Raw genomic sequence first — 22,943 nt, forward strand, 5'->3', positions numbered from 1 at the left:
TGTAATGTACTTTATTTTATTAATGTGTAGAAGACTCAATGTAACAACAAAAGTGCTTGCCAAGCCTAAGAGTTTTCCTAGCAAATGCCCTTGAGATCCACAGACACACACACACAGACTCCCTCATATCTCTGTGATTCATCTACATAAGGTCAATGGTCCTCCCCCCGGTCCCCTGGCGCTGGTGTGGCTGTGAAAAAGCCCTGTTCAAATAAATGCTTCTGGCTGTAAAATCCCAGAAGTCTGTGAGGGGGGTGTCTAGATGCTGTTTTGACTGTAATTAAGTTGTGAGGCTGTCTTTATGGGCTATCTACGTTTCCTGTGCATGTCTAATGCCTGCTGAACGGTACGTCCATCTGGTGTGTTTGAATGGCAGTAAAGACAACTACACAATGGATGCCAGTGTGACGGACATATGGACCAACAAAGGCTTTTATATGTACAAATTAATTAACTTCCTTGTTTAAGCTATGTCTCATGGGTTTTGTTGCAAGAGATACTCATTTAGGCTTTGTAATGGAGGCATTTACAAGCAAATTACACTGCATAAGATCCTCAAATCATTCTGCATAATATATCTGCCCCGTGTGGTGAAGTTTGGAATGACAACATCCTATTATAAATGGTTTTTATCCATATCCAGCCTTATCTCTTATTCTATGAAGCTGCATCAAATCAGTGATACAATCTGCAGTTCATAAGACCAAAGCCCTGCCCTGTATGAGGAGACTAATGTGAAATTCATTTCCGTTGAGAAATAACCATAATGCCCTCTGTTGACAGCTCTCCATTCAACAGCTCTCAATCTCTCTGACAGCACAGGCCAGCTGGGTTTGCTCTTTTCCTGATTTAGAGGAGATAGGAACAGACAGGAGGGGTCTCGTAAATATGATGGATACACGAAGACTACAAGGGACGGAAAAGCTTTTTTTTTTTCAGTAATGACTATTCTGACAAAATAAATGGTCTGGGGAGAAATAGGTTTTTGGATATTGTCTTCCAAATTCAATATGTCTGATTGGGCTGTAGGCCATAATGTTTCGGGTCAGGCTCACCTAACAACTTGGGCAAAAGTAAGTGTAAGCCTTTGTGAGTGTTACTGAGGACAGTGTGCCCCAGGCAGGCCCCTGCTGTTCATCCTCAGTCCCAACTGTGCTGTCACTTCCTGTGTACCTGGGACTAAGCACACTGCCAGTGTAAAACGCAGCCAAGCATCAGAGAGGCAGTTAAGCATGTGCTAATGTGTCCCAGCAAAGCGACCCAGGAAGGATCAGATTCAGTTTCCGCTTTTTTTTTGCTCTCTTTCTGAATTTGAAAAGCTTTCTGCATGCTTTACTTACAAAAAGTATCCTTTACAAAAGTGCCACAAAAGTATCAATATATATTACTATATTCCAACATATTTTGTCGTCATCTACAATAGCGCTACCACTTTTTTTGTACATGTAGCAAAGTACTTCCACAGTATTTTTTGAAGAAGCATAGTAAATGTAGCATGGAATATTGTATAATTTTGTACCATGGTATATGTCAAAGTACCATAACTTTACTGTTATACAAGACCATTACTATGGAACTCTGTTTATGCTAGTGTAAAAGACAAAATAAAAAATAAAGTCCCGTTGTATTTGCAAATGTGAGAAATGAAGTCACATTGTAAGATATAAATTCCCAATAATGGGAAGCAAAGTCGCAATTATGAGATAAAAAGTCACATTGTGAGATATATATTCGCAATTAAGAGGAAAAACGGTCACAATTATGATATATAAAATTGACATTGTGAGATATCACGTGTAAGATGTGCAAATGCCAAGTCACATTTGCGAGAAACAAATGAGATATAAAGTATCATTATTATGATATACAAGGCTGCAATTATGAGAAATACAGGCATTATGAAATATAAAGTCACAATTAGGTCTACTGTTGAGCTAAAATATTTTTTTGAATACACGGCCCATAAAACATATTTGGAAGCCGTCCATTTATTTTGCTTTCCTAACTATACGTGACAATATTCTATCCGCGACCCCATTAAAACAGGCCTGTGACCCATTTTTGGGATGCATATTCGCTATCTGTTTTGCCCCCTTGTGTTCCTCTATAATGAGGACCTCCCTCTTTTAGTGTGCATAAAGCAATAATGGCTGAGTGAGTGAACTTACCGTCTCCTGAGGGTCTTTGGCACTGGGCCTCTGTGAAGTGGGAGTAGACCCGTCCTCAGTCCGCTGGTCTAGTTGGTTGCAGTCCAGCTGAACAAGCCCCTGACACTCCAAATGACACGTGTAGCTGCAGTCTGGAGGCCAGAGACAAACAGGACATACATAGTCACTAACAGCCATGAAGCACACAGACAAACAACACAGTTCAGAGAGCCAGTGAGGGCTGCCAACCCTCTTTCGGCTGCTTTAAGAGAAAAAGGTTTAAAAAGGCTGGAGGACTGGGTCATGTGTTTTATTCACTGTAAATGTCTGTGTCAGCAATGAGCACAGAAGTCTTAGGCTAGAGCTGGTGATGATAAACTGACAATCTGCATGCGTCTCAGACACATACACTCCACAAACTAAAGAAGGCAAATATGCTCCAGCGTTTGCAGACAGTGTCTCTTTTACATTAGACAGAATGTCTGGTGTATCCTACACATAAACATTAATTATGTGGAGGGTTTCATTCATGTGAGGTAATCACGGCTCTCTTAAACAGTGCCCTATTCATTCAATCTCAAATTATTTGACCCCACTATAGATGTCTATAGAAATCAGAAGAACTTATTTATTTTATTCAATGATATCTGTAGTAACTGTGACCTTTATAACAGTGATATCCATTGTAATTTTTGCAAAAGACGAGTGGCGCCATCTATTGGTTGTATGATATAAAATACTGCATTGTTTGCACAGGAGAAGCTTATCAAAAATGTGTAGTGAATCTTTAATATTTCTTGAAAGATTGTGCATTTCAATAATACATTTAAAAAAATATTAATCTTATAATATATATATATAGATGATAGGGAATCTTTTTCACTTACACTTTATTATTATTTTTGAACATTTCAATGATATTATACAATTATTATAATTAAAACTAAATGTATAAATTTATTAAATTGAATGTATTCAAATTATCATCGTAATTTAAAAATAGTATAATATTAACATACATATCACTATAATTAATACAAAATTTTATAATATTAAAAATATATATAATTAAAATGACCATGTAAAGCCTGATTGTAACAAAATCATGTTATGTTATGTAGAATTCTGTTTTGCTACCATCGGGCGTTACATGGTAACAGAGAAAAGGCTCAATCGCTAGATGGCACCAAAGTGTAACGTCATCAAAGGTTAACGGAGGCCAGTGAAATAAGGTTATTAAAAGGGCTGGAAATATAATTCCTGCCAAGAAACATTTAATTGACACTGAGTTCTTTTTTTTTTTTTCGTCATTTTTAAATTGCCCATCCAGGGCCCTTTTTCCACATATTTGCTTTGGAAAGTGGACAGGCCATCTTAGAAAACACTGGTGCAAGCTGCCCTCATCATCCTAAAATTCACATTAGCATCATAACAGAAAGAACAAAATGACCTCAGACCAGTGCAGCAAGAAAATTCAGCAGCTGAAAAGCCCTCTGTGCATTTATATTCATTGCTCACAGTCACACGGTAACCAAGGAAACGACACTGCACCACTGGATATTCTTGAGCACAGGCTGGCCATGATTTTACATGACATGGCGTCCTGCAGTGAGGCTGCAGTGTCATTTATATTGTATAAATGTCCTGTGGCCAACGACATGTAGTGTTTTAGTGATAATGACAAAGAAATGTTTTGTTTTAGCTACAGTCAAATGATAACAATGACTGAGGTGTCTGTCTCTACACAGTATCACAGTGGGAGTGACCGGAGTCAACAGCGAATGCTGATTGATTATCAGGGGATTGATTATCAGTGCCAAACACATTGCTACTGTCATTGAGGAAGAGCCGGGAGGTGCGGATCACTGTGAAAGGCGTTTGGGAATGCTAAGAGCCACTACACAACACTGATAACACATTTGGAAAATAGACGTCACTTTCGATGGTTTGTTGCCGCAACGCTGGCAAAATATAAATCTTCAGGGGAGTGTTGAGCGGGACTATGAGAAAGAGTGTCCAAACCAAACAGAATGACTGACTCAGAGTCAGGAAATGCATTATGGGAGGAGGTGAGACTTCCGTCCGGTACTGACTCTCACCTTCAACCTCAGGCTGATATCAACAGAGCTGTTTAATGCAACACCCTGATAAATCTCTGCAGAAAAAAAAAGAAAAACCTGACACGTCAGGTGATAATAGGTCATCTTACAAAATGTGTACCATCTCTCATATACTTTAGCAAACAATTACTAAGGATGAAAACTTTTACCATATATTTACTGTAGACATTTTTCAAAGCACATCAAGAATATTTTTTTTTAGATTTCAGTACGGTGACGCATTGCTGCCACATACATATTTTTTTCATTCAATTATGTCGTAATAACGAGATGTTATGTAGTTTTAACAACATCTTTTCTCGTAATAATGAAATCTTATGTCGTTAAAACGACATCTTTTCTTGTAATGACGAGATCTTATGTTGTAAAAACGACATAAGATCTCATTATTACGAGAAAATGATGTCGTTAAAACGACATTTTTCTCGTTAAAACAACATATATTTTCTCAGAATAAGGACATGTATTGTACAGTGATGTCTACAAAATATGCCTGTATCCACATTAGAGAATTCATATAGCCCATGTGCATTTGTCACACCATGTCTGAAAAGCAGAAGCGAGCTCAGAGTAAAATAGGCTCTTCCGCTGCCTGTATCAGTGGCAATGCCCACAGCACGAAAGCCTGCAGTTCATAACAGCCACGGGTCACAGGTGCCATGGACCGCTCATGTTCGCATCAGTGGCATAACTTTAACCTAGAAATTACGGACCCCGGTGCACAAACAGGCTATCATAACTATCTATAATAGGCCTACTGTAATATATTGTATGTTATACTGTAATACATATATTCTAGAAATGTATTAAAAAGAAAGGCGCTTTCAGCCTTACTCAAAGGCCGCGGAAACAGGCCAGTGGGTTCGTTACGCACGTCAATCCATTCCCGGCGTTCTTATTTGCTTCTTATGTATTAAATATACAGGCCATTAGTTTATGAAACCTTGATCAAAATTATAATACAATTTATAGAAAATGAAATTCACTTTAAAGAAATGATTTCTACAAAACAACACTCAATAAAAAGCATGTCTGACCCCACTCCATGTCTCCAGACATATTGCGCGTCTTATAGGCTATCTTACTCATGCTGCTCACTTTTCATCATCAACATATGAAATTAAAACAAGAATATAATAGGCTCATATTTAAACATATGAATCTAAATAGGCTACATTTTGCATGTAGCCAACTCCACTCCAAACGCTTCAAAAATGTATTTTGTTTATTAAACGCAAAGTTTTTAATTTCAAATTTAATTTCTAAATTCAGTTCATATTTCCAACAAACGAAATTCTGAGCCAAAATAACGAAGTGGTAAAAAAAAACACAGCAAAAATGATAAATATTAAAGAATTTGCGGGCGCTTTCGTCGGCATGAGTAGCCTATATAGGCTATGAAACACGCAATATGTCTGGAGACATTGAGTGGGGTCAGCCATGACTTTTATTGAGTGTTGTTTTGCAGAAATCATTTCTTTAAAGTGAATTTCAATAATTAAATTATCTAAACTATAAATTATATTTTAATTTTGATCAAGGTTTCATAAACGAATTGCCTGTATATTTAATAAATAAGAAGCAAAATAAGAACACAGGGAATGGATTGACGTGTGTAATGAACCCACTGGCCTGTTTCCACGGCCTTTGAGTAAGGCTGAAAGCGCCTTTCTTTTTAATACATTTCTTGAATGTCTTAATTACAGTAGGCCTATAGATAGTTATGATATTTGTGGCTGCTACACGCTAATCATGAGCGATCCATGGCACCTGCTACCCATGGTTGTTAAGAACTGTAGGCTACATCACTAAATTACAACAATTTCGTGCTATGGGCACTGCCACTGATACAGGCAGCGGATGAGCCTATTTTTCTGCTTTTCAAACAAGTGTGACAAAGGCATGGGCTAAATAAATTCTCTAATGTGGATACAGACATATATACACACACATCACTATACAACACGTCCTTATTAGGAGAAAATATATATTGTTTTAACGAGAAAAAATTCGTTTTAACGACATAAGATCTAGTTATTACGAGAAAATTATGTCGTTTTTATGACATAAGATCTCGTTATTACGAGAAAAGATGTCGTTAAAACGACATAACATATCGTTATTATGACATAATTGAGTGAAAACAATATGTATGTGGCAGCAATGCGTCACCGTAATAATGAATTATTAAAATAAATAATGACAACTTTGATGTGTTACTGTAGACATTTTACAAATCACATCAACATCGCCTTTGTTTTTCTTAAACGTCTTTAATTTTTACTTTAAAATAGGACTGATTAAAAATATTATAATTATTAAAAAAAAACATTTTGTCATTATTTTTATATTTTTAAATTAACTTTAATTACTGTATTATTAAAAATAAGTACTGCGTCAACCCTGTTAGCATCACTTTTAATAAACTATTACATTTAAAAAATGTCATAATGGCATACTTCTTTCAAGAAGACAACCCTTTAAGGACGAGTTCAAATTCTCCTCTTTTATCACTTATTAATGTTGTCAACCTTCTTACCATCTGAATAGTAAACATTAAAGAACTGATAACTGATCAGCTTTAACTCGCTTTTAAAAAAGCATCTTGTCATTTCATGGCTTGTAAAGCTAAATTAATCAGTACAATTTTCAACGCTGTTACCATCATCCCTTTTCTTTTACTTTTCTGAAGGTGCAAAGATGTCCGAACATATACTAACCTTTACTAATTTAGCTTGAGATGGCACAATGAAATGTATTCATAATTAAAAGTATTTTAAAGACAGGCATATTTAAAACACTACACTATTTTGCTTTTTAAAATCACTGGAAAGGCATTGGTTTCATAGGATGACCCTAATAGAAATATGGGTCAAAGAGTTTAAACTAAAGGTGTTAATGAGGTTTAATCAGCAAGTACTAACAAAATAGAAGGCAAAGAACTGACGGGTTCCAATAGTATCAGTTCATATAGTTTATTCCAGCCAAATCTAAATGGGACATAGTTAAATGTCCCAAACAAGATTGGAGGTTTACTACTAGAACCGATGTCTTTATCCTTTAAAACTGTGCATACCCCCCATCATCACGTGTCCTTACTGCAGAGGGGTCTGAACCCCGTAACCCTGATTAATCTGAGGAATGCGCCGCCAAGGGCTAATTACTGACCGTCAGCTTCTGGGGTTACAGACAGTAGTGCAGAAGATCAGCTGAGATTTAACGCGTCTTTAGACGTGCCCTCGGTGTGGAGGATAATACAATATGTATTATTTACCCACGATGGGCCAGACAGAATATGGCTGGCTGGTACTACCATCTGTCTGTGATGTAAAGTCAGTCCTATAAAAAACAGGCAATGCCCACATTTCCAGATTTAGTTGTTTATAGCAAAATAAGAAAAGATGAGAAAGGAAGGTATCAGGCATAAATGGAACAAAATATCTCAATGTTTCATAGATTCACACTCCAAGCAGTGTCAGTGCTGTCCTGCATACTATCTTATTATAATAATCTTTATTTAATTCAATAATTTATAAAGGTTATGACTGATTTATTGTACTTTCATATAATGCTTTATGGATGAATCATTTCTTACATATCTTAGTGTCTCTACATTTCTGAATGTAGTTTTGTAATCTTTTGTAGTTCTTATGACCTCATATTAATGTTTGTTAACCTCTTAACCGGATTGAGGGCGCATTCGTCCTTCAGCTTTATTTGTTTAAATTAGCTCAAATGACTGTCAGATGTAAGTAATTACAAGTGACAAAATATACATCATTTAAAAGATCGAAGAGTCAAGCTTCCATTTTTTTACCTCTGTTTTATTCTCAAAGTCTTATAGTGACAGTAATTTGTTAATATGTGTCAGGAGTTATGAATATGAAAACCGCGTCGGTACCGTTTGATTGTAATATGAGCCTTAGCTGCTCTCATTCATAAAAAACTCCTCTATTCTCGTCACGAAGACTTGCGACAAATCAACATCCTTCAGGGCTTTTAGTTCAAAAGTGTGCAGATGAGGAGAAATATTGATAGATTCTCATATGTCTGTGTCAAATTTCTAAACAGAGGAGTATTTTGTTTAAGTATTTTATTTTTTTTTTTAACATTTTGTCAATGATAAAATGTTTTGGTTGTGAGGGAAAGATAACCTTGTTCAGCTTCCCAAATAACCCAGCGTTAAGGAAACAGTGGATGCAGTTTGTTTTTCCGGAGCAGCAACGGAGTTCTGCAAGTGTGTTTGTTTGTTCCCGGTCACGAGTCGAAACCGCAGGCAGTGAGTGAAGCTTTTCGGAGATATAAAGGTTGCAATACTACTCTACAGGTACTGCAGATTAACATGAGACGCATAAACTGTGTGTAGCTGTCATCGAGGTTGTCTTATTAAGAAAAGTAACCGTTAGATTGCAAAGTAAAAATAAATGTTTATTTTGCCTTAAACATTTCCATCTAAAATCCTAATGTTGAGGGGAAAGTTGTTGGCCAGCTTCACTCATGTGGAGAAAAGTCTAATAAACACTCCATAAATTGTCCCAGAAACACATGAAACCGTGACCCCAGACTTGTTTAGCCGCAGACCCTTCTGAACAGCGCGGTCACACTCATGTTCTTGAGTAAGTTTGCGGTCATTGCTAGAGAAACCCCATGAACAGAGCATTACCAGCGTCGTTTACATAACCTGGAAATGCTGCAGTGCTGCTATAAAACAGCAGTGCTTTTGACAGAAGAGGTCAAACTCTTGTCCTTGTCACATTAAACACAATGTTTATTCAACCATGTGTGGAATTTCCTCAGTAGGAGAGGTCAAATACGCATCTCTGGGCCTGTCCCTTTATAACATCACTTCCCACTTGAACATGGTAACTTCCTCTTGGAATTAACCACGTCTGCTGATCAGTAGAAACCATTTGGTTCTTAAGCTAGAAAATTGTGCCAAACTCCCCTCTGATAGCTGGAATGTAAGGGGAGTTTATAGAGGGAAGGAGAACACTGATGCCTTTTTGTCCCTCACGAGCCTTCTCGCCTCCCACTTCCCTCTGACATTTCTGCTCTCCCCCTCCTCTTCCATACATCAGCATTTTTCCACCTCAGGAGTCACAGTTCTTTCTCAGAGCCACGGCTCACATGCACCCCGAGCTGCACGCACCAACCTACCATCCCTTTCACTCAGCGCTGATCTCTTTCTCTCCCTGTTTCTCTGACTCTGCATCAGTCAGCAGCATTTTCTGCCATTTCTTTCTCTCAGCCAAGTCAGGGAACCTGACCCCATAACCTTGCTCTGCATCTTTTCCCATGATTCAAGGTTGCCCTTCAAAACAAACTGACGTTTCATCGGTCCATTTCATTCACACAACATGGCATCATCCCGGATCATATTGCAAAAACCAGGTCCCAGTGGAACCTATCAGACCGAACCCTGTAATTTAAGCCCAAATTAATGTTTCTAAATTAGAAACAGACACAAAAACTCAGATAAACAGACACAGACACACAGCAGTTCAACCAAACACTGGTGCATTCAAACAGCAACAAATGTATTAAAGAATCTTTCTTTAGACTCACATACAATGATTTTCTTTATTAGAGGTGGAAATATATGAGTGTGTAGTGTTATTATAACAAAACAAGCATAGCTTAGCCTTAGACATTCATAGACGACCCCTGCCTGGGATAATAGTCATGGGTAGTTAGTCATGAGTGTTAAGTCTGTAATTAAACTGAACAGATTTTGTCTGTCTTAAGGTGAACCACACAACAAAATCTGATCTATCTTTCTCGGGTATTACAATTACATGGAATTCTGTAATAATTACCAAATAGAAATGCACTGATATTAAAATTCTGGCCAATACTTCCAAATTCAACATTTCTTCAGGTCATTCGTCCCATTTACATATATGGATACAAGAGGCTGATATTCATAAACATATGAATGCTTACATGAAACCCTGAGAGCCTTCCTTTTTCTTTTATTCTTTTATCCTCTCTTTCTTTCTCTCACATTACTTGTTTAATTCCCTTCCTCCTCAGCTTCCTTGTTTCTTTATTTGCCATAGACATCCCCACATTTAGTTCAGTAGAAACTGGAAAAACAGGATCAACCCAAAAGAGAAAAAAGACTGTGAAAGGTTTTTTTTTTTTTTAACTGGATGAAAGCTTCACTCGCTGCAGTATGTTTGTGATGCTATATTGATATCAACAAATTCACATTGTAAATTTGGAATTGAAAGTCCAAATTAATCCTGGGAAATGTTATGATTATGAAAAATGCTTTTATTAGAATACTACAAGATTAAAGGAACTTTTGTTATACAGGGAGGAATTTACCCACCGTAAAACAATGCCTGGCACTCTGTGTTTATACCCTAGTAAAACATAATGAATATAAATAGCCCAGACCCCATTAATGCTTAGCTTAGGAAAACCAAGGCCCACTGAGGTGAAAAGTATTGACAGTGCAAATCAAGATGTTTTGTCTTGTGCAGCATGGATAAAACCTTCAGGGTCTAAAGATGCTGAAAGAGCACTACAATTCACTCTAATGGATTTAATAAGCTGCACTGGTCAGGTCACTGCGGTCCTGAACACATGCCACAGACACAGACGTACCTCAAATGTACAGCTACATTCTGCACAGAGAATGTCAAGTTGAGCCTGATTGCATTGCACTGTGGGTGGGAAATTGTCAATTGAATTTGAAAGTAATTGTGAAGGGTGGGTCGTTAGGTGACAAATAGCATAAAGAAGTGTGTGTCCGGTGTTTACTTTGAACACAGATGCCGACAACGTCTGAAAACAGACAGGTTTGTTTAGGGTCTTATCAGCATTTCACAGCCAAGCTTTCACAATCAAGGTCACACACAAAGATATTCAGTGTCAAGTTGAGCTGACAGAATACTTTTATACTTTTATTCCTCACATATATAGTTATGTTAAGTGAAGACCTCAATAGATTAAGGTGTTTTGGTATTGTTCACATTGCAGCTTATTCTGGACAAAAACAATCTTTTTTTTCTAAAAAAAAAAAAAGAAAGAAAGAAAGAAAGAAACCAACCTATTCTGTTTTTTATTAAATAGGTTAGGCTACAATAATAGACAAAATATTAGGTTAAAAAATATAAAATGTATTTATATATAAAAACATAAATAACAAAAAGTTATTAAGTATATATGTATGGAAAATGTAGGTAAATATGATACAATGTTATTTTAATATTATAAAATATACATTGCCGTTCAAAAATTTTTGATCGGTAAGACTTTTGATGTTTTTAGAGAAGAAGAGAATAAGTCTCTTATGCTCACCAAGACTGCATTTATTTTATTTTTAAAAAACAGTAATATTGTAAAATATTATTAAAATGTAGAATAACTGTTTTCTATTTGAATGTATTTTCAAATGTAATTTATTTATGTGATGCAAATCTGAATTTTCAGCATCATTACTCCAGTCTTCAGTGTCACATGATCCTTCACAAATCATTCTAATATGCTGATTTGATGCTCAAGAAACATTTATGAATTGTTGTTTAATTTATTTTTGTTTGTTTGACGAATAGAAAGTTCAAAAGACCATTTCTATTGTAAATAAAAAACAGTTTTGATAAAATTTCACAATATTATGTTTTTTTGTTGTATTTTTAATAAAATAAATGTAGCCTTGGTGAGATAAGAGACTTCTTCTAAAAACATTAAAAAAACGGCAGTGTATAAAAATAACCATTTAATATTATAAAAGAAATACTACATATATAAAAATCCAACGAGATTTCAAAAGCTTAAAGTCAGCTTTACATGATTACAGTTGGCTGATTGTTTTAGTCATTCGTCTGGGCTATTAGTATTTGTTTTAACCTTATTCAAACACTCAAAACTTCAATACGAGACTTTAAATCCTACTTCAAAAGTTGGGTATTTACATAATAACATACAAAAATTCACACCGCCTGCTGCTGATCTCTGTCTCACTCAGCATGTCATCCACAGCAGTGAGTCAGTGTGTGCGGGAGTTGATGGCGAACGTCATCATGAAGCAGAAAGGGTGAGAAAAGTGCTGCCGTCATCTTATGTGCTCTTCAACTTGTATGCATTTCCATAGCAGAGACTAAAAAGGCTCATATTTGCCAAACAGCTTTAGTGCTAATTGGATTGGCCATGACTTAGAAAGTGAAGTATATACTATTGTGACTTAGGAGCCAGATGTGACACCATTAGCAGAGCGGTCAGTCTGTGATCTTCCACGGACACTTTCCAATATGTTACTATAGGATACTTATCCATGTATCTTATCACACTGATATAAAACTCAAGTACACCATCCATCACCTTCACATGTGAAGCCATCAATCTCTGAAGACTTTCTTTGAAACACAAACTTTTCATTCAAGTATGATACTAAGTGAATAGAAGGGAAGTTAACTTGCACTAAAGCAGATCACTTTTTATTCATTAGGCTGGTGTACTGTATCCCAGTCTCCGTCTACTCAAAGTGGGATTCCGGTCCAGATCAATGGGAAATTCAATTTCAACTCCCTTGGCTTCTGATCAAAATGTAATTTTGCCAAAAACAGCACTGAGATCAAATTCATCCACTGATGCCTGGGTATCCAACTCCACTTCATAAATAACAAGGGATCCATGAGAAGTACAGACAGAAATCTGTATTAGATACATTAGGTCAAATTGATTCCACAAACACAATGTAACACACATTTTTCAAAACTCCTAACGTAGTATTAAACTTCATTGCACAAGTCATTCTGCTACAGACATTAATGATACCTCAAATTGGGTGATTTGTTAGGGAGAGGTATCCTATTACTTAATAAGCAATCAGGAGAGACCTAAGCTATATCAAGGAACAAGAATATAATTACTTGGTTGCCAATATGCAACCACCCCATATCACAAGAAACATATAGCATGCCATAAAGATGACCAAGAACACCCTAGAGATCCCCCAAAAACATCTTAGCAACTACTTAAAACATCCTAGCTATCACTGAGAACACTTCAGAAACCACTTAGAACACCCTACAGATCACCCTGAACCCTGTAAAAACCACTTTACACCCTGGAAATCAACTGAAAGACACAGAGATCACCAAGAATTCCACTAGATATATCCCCAAGAACCCTTAGAACACACTTGAAATCCAGTTGAACCCCCTAGAAACCACCCAGAACACTTAGAACCTCACAGAGATCACACAGAACCAAATTCCACCAAGAAGACAGAGATCACAGACAACCCCACTAGAAACCAATTAGAATATCATCGAGATCACAAAGAAACCCCTTGGAAACCACCCAGAACATCCTAGAGATTACCCAACACCCTAGCAACTGCATAGCAACGGCCTACAGGCCGATCAGAAAACCATAGAAATCAACTAGGATTGCAATAGAAATCACTCAGACCAGGATCAGGTAAATCTGTGCCACTGGTGTTGAAACAGTCACTGTATCAGTGTTATAACTAAGCATTATTCTGACTCCATGTAGGCATGATTACATTGCACTCTGTCTGCCTGGTTTACTGGCACATTCTAGAACCACAGAAGCTTTTAAAGGCCAAGTTACCGATCAATGTCTGTCTATTCAACACAGGAATAGACAACAATAGATACAACATGAGAGTGAGAGTGAAAAAGACACAGAGAGGGAAAGAAATGGACCAAGAGAGCAGGAAAGGAGAGCAAGAATGTGATGCGCTAACAAGAACAAAACAGGGCTATTTAAGGAAGGTGAAAGTCACCGCAGAGCTCAATGACAGAAGCCTAATTGGACAGGTCTAGTCCCAGAGGATAAAAGTACATTAAGTTTGAGTCTCACATTCACTTACAGAACCAAATCCCATTTGATCTCAGTCTCCTGACACACATTATTCATCTCTCTCCGCCTTAAGTTACCTGATAACACGAGGGTCCCACTACTGCTGGAGCGTCGCAGCATGCGGAGGCCCTCGGACCAGGAGCGGGACTTGGGCAGGCGGCGGAAGAACCGCCCCAGGCGCTTGGAGACCTGTCCAAAGCAGGCGCTGGCCACCGCCTCCTCCGTCCCCATCTCCGGCAGCATGACCGCCGCTATCTGCGACCTGTTGCGGCCATGACCCCAGTGCCACCACTGCGTCCCGCTCCAGGTGCCGGTCCGTGAGCGGCCGCCGTCCCGGCTGGGGCTGGGCGCCTGCGGCTCCGTTGCGTCGTGGTGTGGGCTCCCTGCGCCAGTCGCTCCTGTGTGTCCACCATCGCAGGGCTGCGCTCGGTTTTGTGTTGTGCACTGAATGCCCCCCTCCCTGCCTTTCTGCCACCCTGCGCCCCTACCCTCTGACACAGTCCCCCCCTCCGCTGACTGGTACTCTCTCTCCTGTTCTTCCCTCTCTGCGTCCGTGCTCCTGTTTTTCTCACGCAGTGCAGAACTCGTACCAGCTCAGACTGCACCCACTCATCCTGCTCTCTGCAGCATGTTTTTCATTGAATCCTTAAAGGCACAGCCGCACTGCACTCTTACCTCCTACTCTCTTTTTCCTCTCCCTCCCAGTCCTTCTCTTTCCATCTCGATCGATCCGTCAATCCCTCTCCCTTCCTCCCTCTACGCCTCTCTCCTGTCACTCTGTGCCATCATGCCACTTCCTGTGTGAGAACACAGTCCCACGCTTTGAGAAACCTGTTGTCCTGAAGGACATCTCAAGTTCTGAACAAGTCCATTCTGCATCTTCCTCATTTTCTCTCGTGCATATCTATAAATAAAAAGAAATGAGAGCAGCGTCTTGCTCCATTTCTCTCAACAGCAACAACTATTACAGCCAGCAGTGAAGGTTTTGATTGTCGACTTGATAACTTTCATAAATCACCCTCACCTGCCCCTCATATGTGGCTCCTTGCACATATTCCAGACTGACTGTCCTGAAATAAATGGATATTAATGATCAAATACCTAAATAACTCGTCTTATATTCCAATTTAGATATTCAAATGGTTTGATTATCCCAAATAAGTATTAAGCCTAAAACTAGAACAAATACCACACAATGCATATTTTGCTGTTGACTATAATAGATGGGGTGGCACATTTCCTGCTGTCCTCACCCCAGGTCTCCCAGAAGACAGAACGAGTCTGAGAGAGATAGAGGTAGAGAGAAGTGGCCAAGGGCAGCCTAATTATAGCCTGAGATATAACTCCCAACAGCCCTGTCACACTTTTGTGTACTCACTCCTCCTTTTCAGCAAGAACTGCTCCATACATCCCATCACAGGCCTCATTACATCTTCACACAAACGCATGAAACACAGCCCACTCTACACCTCCAACTCAAACTGACTGTCCGATACTAAACTGATCAGACCATTAAAGCCTTCATGCAACGGCTGCCTATTCGGCCTCTCAATACCGTGAAGCCACAGTACTGAAACAGGAAGTGATTTAACAGGCCCAGTCCATCTGTAGCTTAAGGTTAATGTGAACTGTGTGTTTCAACAAGGTTAAGGCTGTGCACACCAAACCACTAAAACATCCACAACATGAAGAACACGTTTTCAATAGGTTTTTGTGGAGCACACAGTCAAGCTTGTGCCAGGGGTTTGGTTTACTTTAGAAAATTAGGGAAGCACGCAAATTCTTTTAGAGGTTTTCTAATCTTGCTTAAAGGGTACATAATACACACGGTTTCTGCCAATCTCATGTTAATCTTGAGTACCTGTAGAGTAGTATTACATCCTTCATATCTCTGAATAGTCTTTAGTTTTATCATATTTATAAAAGACAGATTCTTTCTGAAAACAGCCAAGCTCGTGGAGGCGTGCAGTGGGCAGATCTAAAGAGTCACGAGCGCACACACACACACACACACACACACACACACACACACACACACACACACACACACACACACACACACACACACACACACACACACACACACACACACACACACACACACACACACACACACACACACACACACACACACACACACACACACACACACACACACACACACATCATAGCATTATCCCTGGATAACTTTCGTTTCACAAAACGTTCGTGTTGTTTAAATATAATCACTTACCGGGCGATTGCCAACTCATGACCAGGAACAAACTAACACACTTGCAGAACTCCGCTGCTGCTCCGGGAAAACAAACTGCATCCACTGTTTCCTTAATGCTGGGTTATTTGAGAAGCTGAACAAGGTCATCTTCCCCTCACAACCAAAAACACACTTCTTTAGTGGCATTGTTGATTTCGTGGTCTAAAAACAAAATGACAGCGCTGCCGACGGCTTCTGAAACCCGAACTAAGCTCATTGATGCCAGGCTCTTGCTTTCGCTCTGGTTGATGTGCGCACGCGCTCATCCCTTTATGACGTCATACAGGGAAATACTTATTTGAATCCTGTAGGAGTGTATTTGGAACAGAAATACTCTCCAACTCGCCATGTTTAGCATGAGAATCCAACTCTTTAACAATGCGAATAAGTCAGAATGCATGAAATAGCATTAGACCCCCCCCCCCTAACTGAATAAAGAATGGAAATGGGATTTAAAAGCTATACTGCACATATTTCCTTAATTATCAGTTGAAATTAAAAGACGGACAGTTATAATGCAGATGTAAGACATCTCGTATATATAATAAGTAGAAACCTAAATGCCAGCGTTTTAAACCATATTTTAGGACTTTCTGCATTACGTGTGGATGCAGAGCTTCCGAAGGTCAAAAAAGTACATAACACATAACACAGTAGCATTCCTTTACCCCAACAAAAGGAAGACATTCCTCTTTCTAGCATTAAAGTCTGTCTGAAACTTTTAATTAAAAATCAATCCAATGTCTGACTGGCATCCATAAGCTGTAATCCACCTGCAATATGGCTAAACACAGTTTTACTCAAGCATGGATTAACCACAAAAGGCAGACAGGCAGCATCCATCAGACAGATAGGTGCAGAATTGTGTGGGGGAGGTCGCCAAAAACCCGAGCCAGATTAGACACATAAAGTCTGATGCAAAGTGATGCAGTGAGACAGGCCCATGCAGTGAGGAACCCTTTTTTAAACACTAAGTCACTCACTGAGTCAGACTAGCAGGGGAGGTGGAGCGTCACATGAACAGACTACCTGAGGAGAACTCACTCCTTCTCCTTGACTAAAGACCTTGAGACCTTGCCTTGTGACTCAGCATATAGCTTATACGTCATATAAAGGGAACATAATTCAGAAACAGAACTCTATAATGGTGGTACTAAACACAATAGAGCATGCAGTATATCTCCCACAATCCGTTTAGCTATGCATTTGTGCAATGGAAGACTAATGAGAGGTTTCAGGTTTTGACAGTGTGTGTTAGATGAGCAAGAAAGAGCCCAGCGGAGCATTTTATCGGTCAAAGGTTACTCTTTCATAGCACAAGAGATATTTCCTCATAAAGTTCCTTGAATTTTGAAAGAGAATATTGTTTCATAAGATGATACACTGGTAAAAAAGTTTACAAAATGCTATTTTTTATCCTGATTTTATCCAAAATTTTATCAAAATGGGCCAAAATTAAATTAACAAATCTAGTGGCCATAAATAGCTCCATTTTAGCATAATAGTTGCATGTTACAAGTATAGAGCTATAACAATAATGTGTATAATAAATACCACAGCTCAAATAATCTTGGAAGAATTTAATGGGAAATGTTTGAAGTCATATTTAAATATATTTATTGACTTATTATTGTAGATTTTGGGTTCTTGGTGAATCAGTGAAGAGCAAAAAACATCCTTATCTGAAACTCTATTAAAGGTGCACTATGTAACTTTTCCGTCCACTAGAGGTTGCCTGTTCAAAACAAAGGCGTAGTTTGATGACGCCACATTTGAGCGCAGAATCTTGGGACATGTGGTCTTCAGCTCACAGCCGGTGGAAAAGAATCGGGATAGGACTCAGGCAGAAATCATGTCCATGGATGCGATTATTAACGTTACTGTAGTATGAAGCAGAGCAGGACCCAGTGTTGTGGAGCTGAGCAAGGCCGCTGGAGCGATTGTTAATGAGAAGACTGGCGGGACTTTTATTTTGACACAGCCACCGACGCCACTTCCGGTTTCCGGTCATGAGTATGAGGTAACGCAGCTCTGTTTATCATATACATCTGAGTGTGTTGAAAATGATGTTATGACGTTACTCTGTGCGTTCGCTCGGCGGCTGCTATGACACTTGGTAACGCAGATATGACGCAATCGACAGGCGACTCCCTCACACGCATAGCTCACACGTCCCGGTTCCTTGGTTAAAAATAGCAATTTCTCACGATTTACAAATAGTTGGAAACATTTGGGATATTGTAAGTACTCAACTGAACAAAATATATAACACTGGCCTAGTGTTTTTTGGATATTTTACTCCAAAAAATATACATAGTGCACCTTTAAGGGGGATTTCATACAAAAATGAACATTCTGTGATAATTTACTCACCGCATGTCGTTTCAAACCTGTATGACTTTTTTCTGGAGAACATTAAAATATATATTTTAAAGCCAATGGGGTACAAAGCGAGAATCAAAGAAAATCATACAGGTTTGGAACAACATGAGGGGGAGTAAATGATAACAGAACTTTTTTGTTGAACTCTCCTTTTAAGGTTTATTTATTTTTTCTCAGGAGAAACATCTGAGAATCACGTAACTTCAGCAAAAATCTCTATTTGTTCTCATTTGAATCGTATTGTTGTCTAGGTGAAACAGTTGAGATATTAAAAGATCTCATTAGTCATTTGTGATTTTTCTTTCCTTTGGGAGAGAGTATGAGCACAAAGGAGCCGTTTATAGACGAATGTAACCACTGATGTTCTCTGACTGCCTCTTTCATTCAGTGTGTATAATTACGGGCTGTGTGCACTAAAATGGTGATCCGTAGTAGTCAAGACGCTCCATCTTTAGCCCGTCTGCACCACCGCAATCTCTTAAACACACCAATTCCCAGCACGCTCCAAGAAACTTCTAAACAAAAAAGCAGCAATTACAAACTACAATGTTGTGCTTTACCCATGAGTGACATTTGGTCCCGTACAATAACTCTGCTAGGGGCGTCTCAGCATACTGTACTACAGAGCAAACAAACCAATGCTGGAGGCATATCAGGACATGCTCATGGAATGCTACACAAAACCCCTATGAACTGAAAACGGTCAAATTTAGCAATTGGAAAACCCCAACGCATCCCATAGTGTATCTCACAAACCACAACAAAACTACCAGGAAAAATGACACCCAACACTGGCATTTACAATGAAAGGTTGAGGAGAAAGAGGAACAAGCACTTTCATTGAAAATTGTGGAACACTATGCAACGTGATAAGGAGCTTCTGCAAACACTTTCGACATTTTCATGGTTCCGTATGAGAAAGATACAATATTCTGCTCAAATGGGGGCTCAAATTTTAAATTTGGGGGTAAACTCTCAAATTTACAAAAGAGAAATTCACCGAAAAATGAAAATTCTGTCAGGAATCTCTTGTCATTCCAAACCTGTATGACTTTCTTCTGCAAAACACACAAAAAAGAGATTTAAGAAAGCCAATAGGTCTAAAACACCATTGCATCCCACTGACTATCATTGAACGGGCAAAAAAAGACTGAAACATTTTTCAAAATATCTTTTTTTTTTAGTTTGACAGATTAAAGAAAGGCATAATTTACATTTTTGGGTGAACCCATGACTATCTATAAAGACAAATGAAAAGGAACGGACTGAGGGAGGGTTAAAGAGATGCACATGTTTGACTTTTCACTGCACTGGAAAGGCAGAACAGTCATTGGGTTTAATGTAGAATCCCAGAATCATCCTCAACTTCAAAATAATACACTCTATAAACCCCTGCAATTTCACTGTCTGCCTTTTATCAAGCCGTTCACTGCAGTACCTTTCCCAAATGAAAACTGCTGACACGCTGCTAACTCAGCAACGCTTTACACAAGCACACACACACACACACAACCGAGATGCACCATGTGCACACACACACTGACAAATACACAAAATGTAACACATAAACACAGTTCTCAGTGTGCATCAGGGTAAATGCATTCATTTCAGATCCCGGAAGGACATTACAGCACTGCATGATTTAATCTCTCAAATAAACTGCATTGGCTGAGCTTTTTTAAAGCTAATGTCATTCTATTCTGCATCACATTCACAGATTTATTTCTGCATTTCAAGCTAAATTAATTTCAGCTCTTTTACAAATCTGTCCAAGGAAGTTTTATTTATAACACATAGGTTTTTGTCATTAATAGCAAAAAGCAAAAAGAAGATGTAATAATTGAATTAGCCTGGCTGAAGTGCATGATGGGACAGTGGAGTGCAGCGACAACGGTACAACAGCAATGCCTGAGCACAGGCAAATCATGCAAAGAGAGATAGAAGTACCTCTAAGATTAAGAAATATCCAAAACAATTCAAGAATTTAGGTCTCGGGCTGTAGACGTGCCACCTCAGATTCTTCATTTGTTTAGTAGGCAAGTGAACCTCACACGCATGCTTCAAATGTTACTCATTTCTATCTCTACTAGCAAGAAAATCAAACCTCTGTGGGTCACACTACTTCATTTGAGAATCTCCAAAGATCTGGAGGGGGTCATCAGAATCCCACCTTCTCCATCATACTAATAAAATATGACAAATACTGAAACTGAAAAACAAACAATGACCTCTGCTGGGAACTCCCCCCTCATCCTCCCTGAACCCTGCACATGTATCAGCACGCTTCATCTTAATTAAACATACTGGAAGTTCCTATAACACTAGAGCCGTACAAACAACCCCCTTCAGCAAAACCAACACTTGTGTACTCTATAAACATATAAACTTCTGTCAATGTCTCTCTCCTCGGTTTTTTTCTTTCTTGTTTCCCAACAAACTATCTCATGCTGAGAAGTTTTCTGAGAAATCTGGCTCATTAAAGTAGGGATGTTTTCCCTCTTTTTCATTTAAAACAGTTGTCACGATTTTAGGTTTAGAGTTTCTTATATTGAAAACACATCCTGAACAAATAAGCAAAAGCTGTTTATTTACTTCTCAGTTTATACATTTATCCAACTATTTGTTCATCTATCTGTCTGTTCATCAGTTCATTCATCTACAGTATCTATCCCCCCATCAGTCCAACCATTCATCTGTCTATCCATCCATCTATTCCTCTAACCAGCCGTCTTTTCATCCATCTGTCAATCCATCCACCCATCATCTTGAGATCCTCCATCTTACATTTATCTATCCATTCATCCATCCATTTCTCGACCCATACATCCATCCATCCCTCCAACATTCGTCTGTTCATCCATCCACGTATACATCCATCCATCCATCATCTTGAGATCCTCCATCTTACATTTATCTATCCATTCATCCATCCATCTCTCTGCCCATACATCCATCCATCCCTCCAACATTCGTCTGTTCATCCATCCATCCATCCTCTATCTTACATTTATCTATCCATTCATCCATCTGTCTGTTCACCCATCCGTTTATCTATCTGATACTATTTATATGCATCAATCCATATTTAATTGATCTATCCATTCATCCATCCACCTCTCTTCTTCACCATCCATCCATCTATATCTCAAACCATCCGTCAGTTCATCCTTCCTTAATGTCTATCTATCTCTGATCATTTGTCTATGCATCAATCCATCTTTCGTTTATCAATCCACTCACCCATCCATATCTCTCTCTACTCATCCATTCCTCCATCTATCTATCGTCAGGTGATGAGAGATGAAAGTCACTTACTTTGACACTTGAGTGCAGCGCTGCTGATCTGACGGCTGCAGGCGTCGCACCAGTCCTGGCTCAGCTGCCTGGAGGAGAAGATGTGGCCCTCTCCACTCTCCGCCTTCACCCTGGGGTCTCTCTGGGTGAAGATGGACCATGCCTCCATCCTCAGAGGCTCGCTTCGCATCTTCACTACTCCTGACCTTGCCTGTGTCAGCCTGTCGATCTGCAGCCCCTCCATTTCGTCTGGCGGGCAGCTTAAGTTTGACCGCGGCGAAGAATTGCGAACTTCTTGTGGTGATGAAGACGCGTGGACCTTTGCCGTGTCCTTCACGGAGCTCCTCCGGCTCCCGGCGCTGTGTCTGCGAAACATTCTGTTATTGTTGTTAGCGTTCTCTCGGTCCATGTCCACAACAGATCCGTCCATACTACTACGTGGCGAACCGGCACTACTGCCTCGGTTGTGTGATGCTGAAGGCGGCTCGTGATTGAATAACAAGAGCGATGCTGAGACTGCGGCTCTCGCGCTATCCACATCACTCGCTCTGTTTCGCATGATCTTCTCCAGCGACCATTTACGCGAGAATTTCTTTCTGTCGCTCGACTTCAGTTTGTGGAGTAGTTTCTGATCCGTGTCGAGGTGGTGTTGAGCAGGGTGCTGTCCTAAAGTGACGGACGCCATGCCTTTAGGCTGGAGTTGTGTGCGCGCTGAATACAAACTAAATTGAAGCGCCAGCGGCGAGCGTGTGACGTGCACACTGAATCAGCCGCGCGCTTTAAATGTCACTAGCATAGCGGACGTGCGCGAGCCTGCCCCTCACAGACTCGTGATTTTGACGATTACTTCTCTTATTCCACTCTTCTAGTCAAATCACCTGTATTTAGCTATATAGCGCCGTATACAAT

General features: G+C 39.3%; 1 protein-coding gene across 1 annotated transcript in view; it reads right to left on the reverse strand.

Moving 5' to 3' along the window:
• Positions 1-22,828, reverse strand: part of rassf5 (Ras association domain family member 5) — a 49,829-nt gene extending 27,001 nt beyond the window's left edge. The window contains exons 1-2 of the mRNA XM_079844613.1: positions 22,056-22,828; positions 2,169-2,299 (exon numbers count right to left, since the gene is read on the reverse strand). Of these exons, the coding sequence (XP_079700739.1) occupies positions 2,169-2,299; positions 22,056-22,719 (795 nt within the window). The 5' untranslated portion in view covers positions 22,720-22,828. The remainder of the gene's footprint in view (positions 1-2,168; positions 2,300-22,055) is intronic.
• Between the last annotated feature and the right edge of the window lie 115 nt (positions 22,829-22,943).

The sequence above is a fragment of the Gobio gobio genome (genome assembly GCF_949357685.1).
Source record: "Gobio gobio genome assembly, chromosome: 19".
NCBI lineage: Eukaryota > Metazoa > Chordata > Actinopteri > Cypriniformes > Gobionidae > Gobio > Gobio gobio.